General features: G+C 42.5%; 1 protein-coding gene across 1 annotated transcript in view; it reads left to right on the top strand.

The window, feature by feature from the left end:
* Window positions 1–399: 399 nt before the first annotated feature.
* The window catches only part of PWP1 (PWP1 homolog, endonuclein), a 16,740-nt gene continuing 5,486 nt past the window's right edge, over window positions 400–11,653 (top strand). The window contains exons 1-9 of the mRNA XM_028745568.2: window positions 400–564; window positions 1,688–1,746; window positions 3,095–3,273; window positions 4,419–4,504; window positions 5,685–5,781; window positions 6,848–6,958; window positions 8,408–8,538; window positions 9,597–9,670; window positions 10,833–10,929. Of these exons, the coding sequence (XP_028601401.2) occupies window positions 499–564; window positions 1,688–1,746; window positions 3,095–3,273; window positions 4,419–4,504; window positions 5,685–5,781; window positions 6,848–6,958; window positions 8,408–8,538; window positions 9,597–9,670; window positions 10,833–10,929 (900 nt within the window). The 5' untranslated portion in view covers window positions 400–498. The remainder of the gene's footprint in view (window positions 565–1,687; window positions 1,747–3,094; window positions 3,274–4,418; window positions 4,505–5,684; window positions 5,782–6,847; window positions 6,959–8,407; window positions 8,539–9,596; window positions 9,671–10,832; window positions 10,930–11,653) is intronic.

Here is an 11,653-nt window from a genome sequence, read left to right as displayed (position 1 = left end):
CTACAACTCCCATCACCCCTCACGATCGGCCATGCTGACTGGGGCTGATGGGAATTGGAGTCCATCACCGCAACACCCCCATCTCTCTCCCCGCCTCAGCATCGCCTCGCAAAACGAAAGAACCGGAGTGACGCAAGCACAGTTCGTGCCCTATCAGCAACTGCCCCACTCCCTCCACAGCGTCTGCGGGTGACGTTGCAAGAGTGGGAGGGCCCGACGTCACCCCGCCCACGAGAGATGGAGGAGTTGGGTGTGTGTAAAGGAATTAGCGTCTCAGGTGCTTGGCGCGTACTGATGACATCAAGACCTTTCGCTAAGACCGGAGAAAGCGATAGGTCGTGCGCCCGGCGTAATGATGGGAACGCCGGCAGCTGATAGGGTGGAGGCGGAACGGGAGGCGGGGCGAAGCGGGCCCTTGCCGGAAAAAGCTCGCACGTGTCCAAGCGGGGGACGGTTCCTACGGGGTCGCGTGGCTTCTCCCTTTCGTCAGCTGAGGCCATGAGCTGCCCCGTCACCTGCGCTGCTTGGGTTCCTCGCGGCGTTGCCAAGGAGACGCCCGACAAGGTGAGCGTGGAAGCGGCAAGCGGCTTTCCTTCCTGGCACCAGCTGCCTCTGAGCGTCTCTCTCGTTAGTCCGAAGCGGCAGCGGTGCAACCACTTACAGGGCTACCAATGCAACGAGGGAGCTTTATCAGTGCTCAGGCAGGAAAATGGTCGAAAGAGAGAGAGGGCGAAGCCAGTTCTGGTCTGCAGTTTGTAACAGCAGCAGCAACAGCGCTGTGGAATTTCTCAGCGCAAGTCCTGTACGAGTCTATTCAGAAATAAGGCCCGTCGAGCTAAGTAGGGCTTACTCCCAGGTGTGTGTGTTTGTATTGGGAGCTTAAGTAGGCTTGGGCGTGTTAAACTGTCGGATGGCAGCAAAGACCGTACGAATAGAGAAGCCATATCTCCTGCCTCCTGGAAAATATAAAAGGCAACATTTATTAGGATCTGCTTCTTGGATTGCAGTGCCCTCCCGGTGAGACATGTTCTGATTAATACATTGTGGTATATATTATTATGCAATGTTTATATCCTGTCTTTCATTCTAAAGTTTATAACGTGACTTAGAACAACTTCTGTTTCATGTAAAATCAATCTAAACCCCCCAGCAAGGGAATAGTCATAAAAAAACCTGTTGCCTCTTTGCCCCCTAATGGAGCCATGTTGCTACTTTTACCATATTTGCCCCCTTTCTTTTGTGTAACATCCCTCACCCACCAAGCTGTGGCCCAATATTTACTTGTAGCATTCAGCCGCCTTCTTGTTTTTGCTTGAGGATTGCTGATGGGGCCTTATTGGAGAAGTCTCTAGTCATAATGAAAAGTTGCGTAGAATGTGGATATCTGTTACTTTGGGACACTCCAATTCCAGCTTGTCCACCCAGTGCCTCTCATTGTTGAAAATATTGTTCTAAGGTTACTGCACAGCTGTTCCGTGATGTTATTGATTCTCAGTTTCCATTTGTTTTCAATGGCTTATTTGATTGGGCTGAATAAAAGCATGCTTTTTAAAAAGTCAAGGATGCTACTGTCTGTTAGACTGTGTTGATAGAACTTATTTACAAACCTATTCAAATGTCCTTTTAAAGAAAAACTACCTGACATGAATTAAATTGTAATTCTGTACTCTGTGTGTTCACTTTGCAGGTTCATCTTGAAACAGATGAATTGAAACGCTTGGTCTCTGAAGCCAAAGAGAGACTGCAGTAAGTCTTGGTAATATTGAAGCAGAAATTAGGGGAAAGTTAATATATTGTAGGTCATACTGGTGTTTTTAATCCTAGACAAGTTAATCTAGGAACTCAGCTAGATTTGTAAAGAAAAGGCATTTTATATGTGTTGTATATATGATATAACACTGTGACATCAGGTGACGCTGTGGTGTCCTGTCTTTCCCTACCGGATTTCCCTGTATGAGTTTGTAATACGTTTAACTGAATCGCTGCTTTGACTTGCCTAGGTAAACTGTAATTTTACTGCATCCCAGCACCTGTCAGGTGGGCAGGTTAACAGAGTGAGTTGAATAAAAACATAATAAGAGCTTGGTGGATCAGACCAGTGACCCATCTAATCCAGTATCCTGTTCTCACTGTGGCCAACCAGATGCCAGTGAGAAACCGTCAAGCAGCAACTGAGCACATGAGCCTTCTTCCCTCCTGTGGTCTCCAGAAACTGGTATCCAGAAGCATTACTGCTTCCAACTGTGGAGGCAGAACAGAGCCTTCATGGCTGGTAGCCATTGACATCTTATTCTACATGAATGGTGAAGAAGCATAGAATGGTATAAGCGAGAATATAAAAGAAAATTGTTTTCTTGCGTATTTCTAGGTTTGTTCTCTGTTACACCTTTGTTTGCACATGTTCATAAGACATAATTTTAAAAGATTATTGCTCATGTGTTACATTTTTGTACTTGATTTCCGCAGAATGTCTCTCAGCCCAGGATAGGAAAATAATACTGTCTTCTGCATCCGTAGGAGTAAACCTGCCAAGAGCAAGGATATGAATGTTAACTTTCACATCCCTGCTTTGTAACTTTTTTGGTCCACAGAGGAAGCAAAACATTTGAAAATAGTATGAGAGGGGAATAAAATATAGCTACACAAGCTGAGGATGCCACTGCGTATAAGGTCATAGTGAACCTATGAACCTGAGTGATGAAGTAGCTTATATGGAGGGTATTTGATTCAGTTAGGTGCACACAGGTTCCTTCATGTTAGAAGGAGAGTAAAAGCTGCAGCTTTGGCACTGCGATGTTTGGCCTGTTCATTTCTGCCATTAAGGTGGTTGCTGCTGCTACTCAATACTAATACATCAGTGAACCTCAAGGAAGCAGGTGTGAGACTTACAACTGAATCCTTTCCATATGAATGCTTACTTGGGAGAACATCACACTGAGTTCAATGGGATTTGTGCCACAAGAAGTGTGTTTAAGATTTGCAGAGTCAGTGGAAAAGAAGTGATACGGAATTGTGTGTTAGTGGCTAAATACTAAGTGGTGACATTCTAGTGACATTCAGTTGTGCAAAGTATGTTGTACTTTTTCTTGCATAGAGATGCTAGTGATGATGATGATGATGAACAGGAAGAGGCTTCAGGAGGCACCATGGATGTTGCTGATGCTGAGGCAACTAGCTCAGCTCCCAAAGAAGAGGACCATGAAGAAAATGAAAAGCTGGATGACGATGAACTGGCAGAATATGACCTGGATAATTATGATGAGGAAGATGAAGGTAACATTAGACTTGTTTCTGTGTTTCCTACCATCCACCAGCAAATTCTTCACAAGATGTTGTAATATGTTTGCTCTGAGTATTGGAAGATAGATCACAAAAGGTCAATGTTGCAAAGGAAAGAGTATAGAGTTGAAAACACCTCACAGGAATTAGTACTTTTTTAGGAAGTCAAGGGAAATGGATTAATACATTTTATGGGCAAGGAGCTTCATTTGAAGTGCCACTTGACTTTCATCTGTTTTTGATAATGCAAAGGAGGTTTGGGCTTCACAGGGTTTGGAAGATCAGAAAGGGCTTCGTGGACAGGATAATCTGCCTTGGGGAAGGATCCTCCAGTCCCAGGATCCAAAAACTAAGAATCTACCTGGGAATAAGGCACATTGAACTAAGGGGCACTTATTTCTGAAGGCATGGATAGGATTACATTGCAAAACTTGCAGGTTGAATGAATACCTTCACATGATTTGTATCTGGTTGGCTGCAGTGAGAAAAAGGGTGGCTGATTAACCTTTGCTCTGATCTAACAATGCTCTTCTTATTATCTCAGGAGAGGACTCTCATCACTAAGCCTGTCAATTATTTAAAACCTGAGTGTGGAGGAAAACTTGATCCACCAAATCTTTTTCAAAAGCAATCACTCTTCCCCATTAGGACAGGATGGGGAAAATTTCTAATAAATGGTGAAAAAAAGCTACTACAACTGAAGCACCAGAATAAAAATAATTAGGTATCCATCATCAATTTATTCGGTTCGGTCTTGAACCCAGATGCTCTGTGCTCTAAACACTTTTTCTGTAGCGAGATTACCCTGCAATAGGTGGATATTTTCTCCTCTTTACACTTAAATTGGTTCATAGTAAATATATTTCAGTGAATTTTCATTAAGCTCCAGCTTTTAAAACCTTGTGGTGAAGGAGAGCCATGCTTTTTGCTAAAATGTTGTTTTTTAAAGGCAGGCCGTTTTATGACAATTCAAATAGCATTTCATTGTTCCATCATAAAACATTTTATGTTCTCTCTTGTGCTTCATTTTGACCAATAATTTTACTAAGGAAACAGTTGCTTGCTAAGGTTTCACGTCGATGTAAGTTTGATATACCTAGCACAGTCTGCCATGTGAAATTGTTAATATTCTATTACAGGCACTGAGAGTCTTGGAAAGACCCTAGCAGGTCTCACAGTGTATGGAAGCAATGAAAATGATCCTTACGTCACTCTTAAAGATACAGTGAGTACTTTTGTTGAACAAAAGTGGAAGCAAAACCTACTAAACTCTTCCTAGCTGTTTGATCTATTCACATCATGCAGTGGTACCTTTAGGGTTCCATGTGCATGTAGCCTGCATATTTGTGTATTGGGTTTTGTCTTACTTCATATGGTGTCTAGTTATTTAACCCACGTCCCTTGTTACAGAAATATTTAAATTTGTAAAGAATTAGTTGAGTTTGTTCCTTCACTTATAAGTATAGCCTCATTTGGAACTGCTTACACTCAAGACCAGCTTTTTGAGGTGACTAATTTCTCACCTTATTTGGGTCTAAATCCCAGTGAAGTAGGTCAATCAGGAAATCCCACTAACCACGCATATTAAATTTATATACTGCTCTTCATCACATAATAAAAGCAAGGTAAACACACGCATGTGCATGCAGACACAAAGAATCATATTTTTGTATGATTCTTTGACAGTTTTGTCTGAAGGCATTCTGCTTTATCCTCTGGGAGGCTTGGGGTGAGGTGGATTATCTTGCTACTCTTTTTGTATACTCTGTGGTGGTGCTGTTCTGAAATACGGGGAAAAGGAAGGGATGGCGGGGGTGAAATGTAATGGTGCATCTTGACTTTATTATAATGAAATGCATATCTAATCTGTATATGTAGTAATTTTGTTAGGTATGTGATAATCACATCAATATTACTTGAGGTTTCAATTTTGGGCACTGATATCCCAGTTCTTCCTGCTAATCTTCAAGCTCTTTCTGAATGCTTAGACTGCAACCCTAACCCCACTTACTTGGCAGTAAGGCCCATTGTATTCATTAGGACTTATGTCTGAGAGAGCATGGTTAGGATTGCACCCTTATTTATCCCATCAGGCACAGTGCTGTTTTTGAATGCTTTTTGACCCCTATATTCATAGAAGCTTAAGCTGATATCCAAAGAATCAAGCCACTATTTTAGTACACCCAAAGCAATTGAGATTTTGTTCCCTTGGGCATCAGTTCCCTATATCACACGGCAACTGCTTTTGAAACAGTGGGGAATTTCAAGAGTAAGTAGCTATGTGGAAGGGGAAGTGGGTGGGGGCATACTGGTCATTCCCAAGTGTTTGAACGCACCTAAAATAGCCTTTGATTCTGATCATTGCATTCAGCAGTGTTCTAACACTACTGAGCATTCTCTTTTAGGAGCAATATGAGCATGAAGACTTCATGATTAAGCCCAGTGACAACTTTGTCGTGTGTGGCAGAGTTGATAAGGACCACTGCAGTCTAGAAGTTCACGGTGGGTAAAGCCTTCTTGTTTTTAATATAGTGCTAGCAAATATTTGGTTTATCTGTTATTACGGTCAACTGCTTCTTTTGCCTATGGATTTCCATCATCTAAAAACGAGTTAACTTCAGACATTACCTTTTACAGTTGCAGCAGGGGAAGGGAACGTGTTTGGCTTGGTGGGCCAGATCTGCATCTGTTCCCACCCTTGCGAGCTGACTTTGGCAGATGAGAATCGCCTAATGTCCAGGGTGGTTGATAGGTTGGAGTCTGCAGACCAACCGTCAGAGTGCAGTGAGAGAGGTGTTTCCTTGCGGCTCAGGATGCTCTGGTGTCCAAACCCATATGGGATGAACCACAGAGTGGATCCATCTCTTTGTAGCTGCAGTTGCCAGAGGAATCTTCCTTTGAGGAATCCTGGTCTAGGGCCACAACACGCCTGAGTTGTCATCTTTCACCTTTGCTCGCACTATTGTTTGCCCAGTGTGTTTCTTGTTTGGGGTGGTTAAACTTGCTAAATGCAGAAGTCAAACTGTTGCTGTTGACAACACAACTTTGTGTCTCGCTAACGACGCTAGGAGACTTTGTCAGCAACTCTGCAATACATCAGTTTTCCCCACCTTCTAGAAGGCGGGGAAAGAGGGAAAAGTTCATGCCTGTCAGGCTTGAATTGTAAGTTGTGTGGGCCTGACCTAAAGTAATTATACTGTGGTGCTGAAGGATCTTGGAAATGCTTTCACATACCTAACATTTGGTGTTTTCAGTACTTGATGCACACTGGCATAACTGCATGTTTGCTTCTTATTCAAGGGTCTGCTTTGTTATCCAGCCTACTTTTTTTTTCTCCACAAGAGGTTTTTTATTATTATTATCTCTAAGCAACATACATATGAAAGCTTTCCCAGCAGAATGGTCTCTGCCATGGGTGTCTTTCATTTGCTGCTCTTTTCTGTGTTTTTAACTGTTATTTAAAGCTGTTTTTGTCATATTGTGTGTCACCTTGACATATGTGGAAGAAGTTTAAGATATTATCGACAAAAACAAAAAGTATATAAATTACAAAATTTAATTCATACAGTTTATAACCATGAAGAGGACTCGTTTTACGTCCATCATGATATCCTCTTGTCAGCATATCCTTTGAGTGCGGAATGGCTGAACTTTGATCCTAACCCAGAGGATTCTGCAGGTAAGTTAATTGCAAGATTTTTCTAAATTCCATTTGGTGCTTTTTGGATAGCAGTTTTGGCACATCTGGCCAGCACACTTCCCTGCCTCTTCCCTCCACCCAAAAAATCTTGTTTTAAAAGACTAATGGCTCAGGAATTGTTTTTATTTATGCATTTCTATACCATCCTTCACCATACAGTCACCATGCGGTGTACAGCATATTAAAACATACAGGAACATATTCTAAACCCAAGGGGAAAATATGAAGTAAATGCAACATAAAATAAAATAGAGGGTGCAATTTCAGACAAGGTATACAGCTCTTTGCCTCCCAAAGCCTAGTGAAGGAGGTATATCTTCACCTTCCTTCTAAAAGAGTACAATGCTGAGGTATGTTGCATCTTAGTGGGGAGACAGTTCCATAGTTTAGAGCTGCCACTAAAAAGGCCCTATTATGCACCCCTATACTGCTGATATGGTCCCTCATTTTTTATCTAGTGCAAGCTGACAACTGCTATTTATTTTATTGTGAGAATTTCCGATAATTACTCCAAGTAGCTTTTAAATGTGTGAATTTTCACCTTATATTTATATTGAGAAATGTGTGCTGGATTTGGATGTAGGCAACTTAGGTTCAGATTTCCAATTGCCTGTGAAGTTCACTAGGTGTTTTTTGGCAGATTATTGTGTCTCTGAAGCATTGCAGGATACAAAGACAGTGATTAAAATCCTACTCTGTCTCACAGCACATTTTAATTGAAATATATTATGACAATACTATAAGGCTGGGGAACATGTGTATTATATATGTGCATATTTGGTAGTATATAATATGTATGTCTCTTTAAGTACCACAGAAAAATGAACAAGTATTTTTATTTTCAACGAGAAGTGGTTTATTTACTTAGCATTTCTATCCTACTTACCTATGGTAAACTCAATCTCAAGAAAGCGTACTCATAGAAATCTAACATTGTGAATTCATGAGATGACCTAATTTAAAAATTGCAATCCTACTGAGGTAGTTCCATGAGGAAATAGCAGACACTAAAGGTAAAGGTACCCCTGCCCGTACGGGCCAGTCTTGCCAGACTCTTGGGTTGTGCGCTCATCTCACTCTATAGGCCAGCGCTGTCCGCAGACACTTCCGGGTCACGTGGCCAGCGTGACAAGCTGCATCTGGTGAGCCAGCGCAGCACACGGAACGCCGTTTACCTTCCCGCTAGTAAGCGGCCCCTATTTATCTACTTGCACCTGAAGGTGCTTTTGAACTGCTAGGTTGGCAGGCGCTGGGACCGAATGACAGGAGCGCACCCTGCCGCGGGGATTCGAACTGTCGACCTTTTGATCGGCAAGTCCTAGGCGCTGAGGCTTTAACCCACAGCGCCACCCGCGTCCCTAGCAATGTGTTAAAAATGTGTAGGATTCATGAAGTAACTCTTGATTATCTTGGGTGTTCTTCCATCAGGGAATTATGTTGCTGTGGGCACAATGAGTCCTGTTATTGAAGTGTGGGACCTTGACGTAGTGGATAGTTTAGAGCCAGTCTTTTCCCTCGGAAGCAAGAAAGCAAAAATGAAGAAGAAGAAAGGGAAAAAGGTAAGTAAGCTGACTTTATTATCAATATCATAGTCTGTAGTAACTTTTTGGGATGAAGGCCAAAAGGAGCTTCTCACTTTCTGTGCTTACACATTGCATTTTCAAACCATTGGATATATTTGTTATTTACAGACCCACCGGATAGTGGTTTTGTTTCTTTTGGAAACAGTTTACAGATACCCAAGAGGGGGGAGGAATTGATTGATCATGTTTGGAACTCAGTATTGGAGAATTGTCGTAACTCATTAGGAGTGTCTCTATGCATAGGTCTGAACAGAGAGAGGTAACTTGGATTTAATTCAGAAGTATTTGGGTGGGACTAGTTCCCCGTAGACTGTTCCCAGTGATGGTAGCCACATTGACAAAGATGAGAAGTGGGGATTGGGGGCACTGTGGTTGGAATCAGGTGGAGGTGGGCAGCATCTTGTGGGATCTTCAGCTAGTCCAAAAGTATTTCCTCGAGGCATCTAGCCTCTCTTCTTTGAGCTTCAGTTTGTGAAGGGGCTTGTCAGCAGAAGGGCAGAATGGGGGAAAGAGACCGAGGATTTAGGTTGCAAGTTCTGCCCATGGAAAGCGACTGGCTGTATCTTGGGAAGGGCTGTAGCTCAGTGGTGGAGCACGTGGTATGTGTGCAGAAGGCTGAGCGTTCAATTCCTGGCACCTCTAGGTAGGACTGGGATAGACTTACGTCTGAATCCCTGCACAGCCGCTGCCATTCAGCATAGGCAACAGTGAACTAGATGGTGGACAACTGGTCTGACTTGGTTTAAGGTTGCTTGCCATGTTCTTAAGTGGGGCAAGAGAATATAAACTGGAATTGCCTCAGAAGCTGTAGGAACTCTCTGGACCAGGGCTGCGTGTCTTGAAATGATTGGGCCTAGGTTATTCATGTTAATATCGGTGGGCCAGCTCTGAGTAGGATCAGCACTGGCTACAACCCTGTGCTTTTTCCATGTTTGCTCCATGTAAAGGAGCATTGGAATTGGCTGCTTGAGCATGCTTGCTTATTGAAGTAAATGTGGAAGCTATAAAGGACTTCTTAATGTTTTTATATAAAGAATGCATCTAAAGAAGGCCACCAAGAAGGGCATACCGATGCAGTGCTTGACCTTTCATGGAATAAACAACTCAGGTAAGTAAAAATGAAGGTAACATAGCGTAAAGATAATTTGTAGAAATATTTTTGTGCATGTGTATTCGCATACTTGAGCACAATTCTTCAATATCTGTTGTTATTGGAAATATGGTAGAAAATAGATTTCTGCCCTTGCTATGCCATAGATATTTAAGGGAAAAGTTAATCTATGTGGGAAAGGGAGATTTGCACCAATTTCTGGTGTAGATATGTATTATAAACGTCTATATTTCTCTGGAGCTCCATTTTAAGTCCTTTTCAGATATTAGGTCTAGTCCTCTGTGCGTAAAAGGCCACACGGGGGGGGGGGGCAGACTCTGCAGATCTGCAGTGCCCATGTGCTAAGGCATGCACAAGCCTGTGCTTGTAGATGTATATTGGAATGTAGAGGTAGTACCTGCTGCCACCTCGTGTGTGTGTGTGTGTGTAAGATTAGATCTAATGTCTAAACAAGGCTTTTGTGTTTATTTTTGCTAGGAGTTCACTGGCAACTTTAATTGCTTTAGTTTTTTTTAGTGTCTCCATTCTCCAGAGGTCCCCATTCCAATCTGACAGTCTGGTTTATTACGAATCATGGCTATTAGTTGCTCCAGGACAATTGCAGCAGATGGCTCTTAGCTCAGATGCTTTTTAGTCAGCAAACCACAGGGCCTTGCCCTTTTAATATTCTAGCTGTTGGCTGTGAGACTAGGTAGTGTTGGGTAAGTAGCTGAAACCTCTGCCAGGTAGGCAGCAGCAGCAGCAGCAGGCTGGTCGTCTTCCTCCTTAGCTCTAGCTTGCCCCTGGAATCTCCTACCTTTTGTAAAGGTTAATTAAATAGTTTAGGAAACAGAACTACATTGCCCATTAAGATAGGATGCTGGGATCAGGAAGCAAATTGCATCCAGCCTTTGCCAATCTTTATTTACCGTTGTAATGCAGTCAGCACACCTTTCAAATACTAATATAAGCCATTAAAAATGCATACGCATTTCAGTGGCTGGAATGACTACTTAAAACACTATGCACCCATTTTTTGTATTTAGGCAGCACTGTTTTGTATCTCTGAGCCTACAGCTACAGAGTTGAAAAGAGACCAAAATGGGTATGGAATGGGTCTACACTTGGGCCACTGGGCCTTCACTTTGTTCATATGAATCCACACACCTCTTTCCTTCAGATCTGTGTTGGCGAGTGCGTCAGCCGACCACTCCGTAATTCTTTGGGATATGTCGAGGGGCACACCAGCAGCAACGCTTTCTCTTCACACAGACAAGGTATGTTGACGATTCCAGAACCATAGACTGTAGTATTTCTGCAACAACAAAACAAATGTGTGGCGCATTTAAAGTCTAGCTATAGGCATAAACTGCCATGGACTTGGTAACCCATTCCCCACCAGTGTTAACTTTTTACCAGATAACAGCAAAGAGAGCGCCCACCAGCCAGTTGGCTTCATGGAAAATTTGTGTGGCCACTTTACTGGTAACTAGGTTAATCAGCTTCTTACTGCTTTGCCGGCAGTACATTTAGCACCTGTGTGGCAAATGAGAGTTTATTAAGGCCCCCGGCACAGAGGAAGTTTTACCTGCTGCATTATTTTAGTCTTGTAGTTCTTAAGGACAGGAGCCCTGCCTAAAAAGCAGTTAGAACTCTGGGTGTATATCAAAAGCAAGCTCTGATGGTGTATTCCTGCTCTTCTCCCTTCTGGGAGCTGGTAAGATGAATAGTGCCTTTGCAAGTTAATAGCAGAGCTTTCCAGGTGTAAGCAAGATAATGGTAGGAAGGTTTTTATAAGCACTTAATGTGATTGAAGGGACACGTTTATTCCTTTGAGTTTTCATTAGTTCTTGATTTAGATGAAAAAAGAAATAACAGGTTAGAAGAGGTATGGAACATGAGGCACTAGTCAAGCAAGGTTTTATGACCTGAGAGAAATGTTGTCTGCCAGTTGTAAAACTGAAATGAAACAGATTTTGAAAGAGTTGTTTTTGTAAAAAT

This window comes from Podarcis muralis, chromosome 10 (assembly GCF_964188315.1).
Source record: "Podarcis muralis chromosome 10, rPodMur119.hap1.1, whole genome shotgun sequence".
Taxonomy (NCBI): domain Eukaryota; kingdom Metazoa; phylum Chordata; class Lepidosauria; order Squamata; family Lacertidae; genus Podarcis; species Podarcis muralis.
Note: the sequence above shows the minus strand (reverse complement) of the source record. Positions and strands in the feature narration are given on the sequence as shown.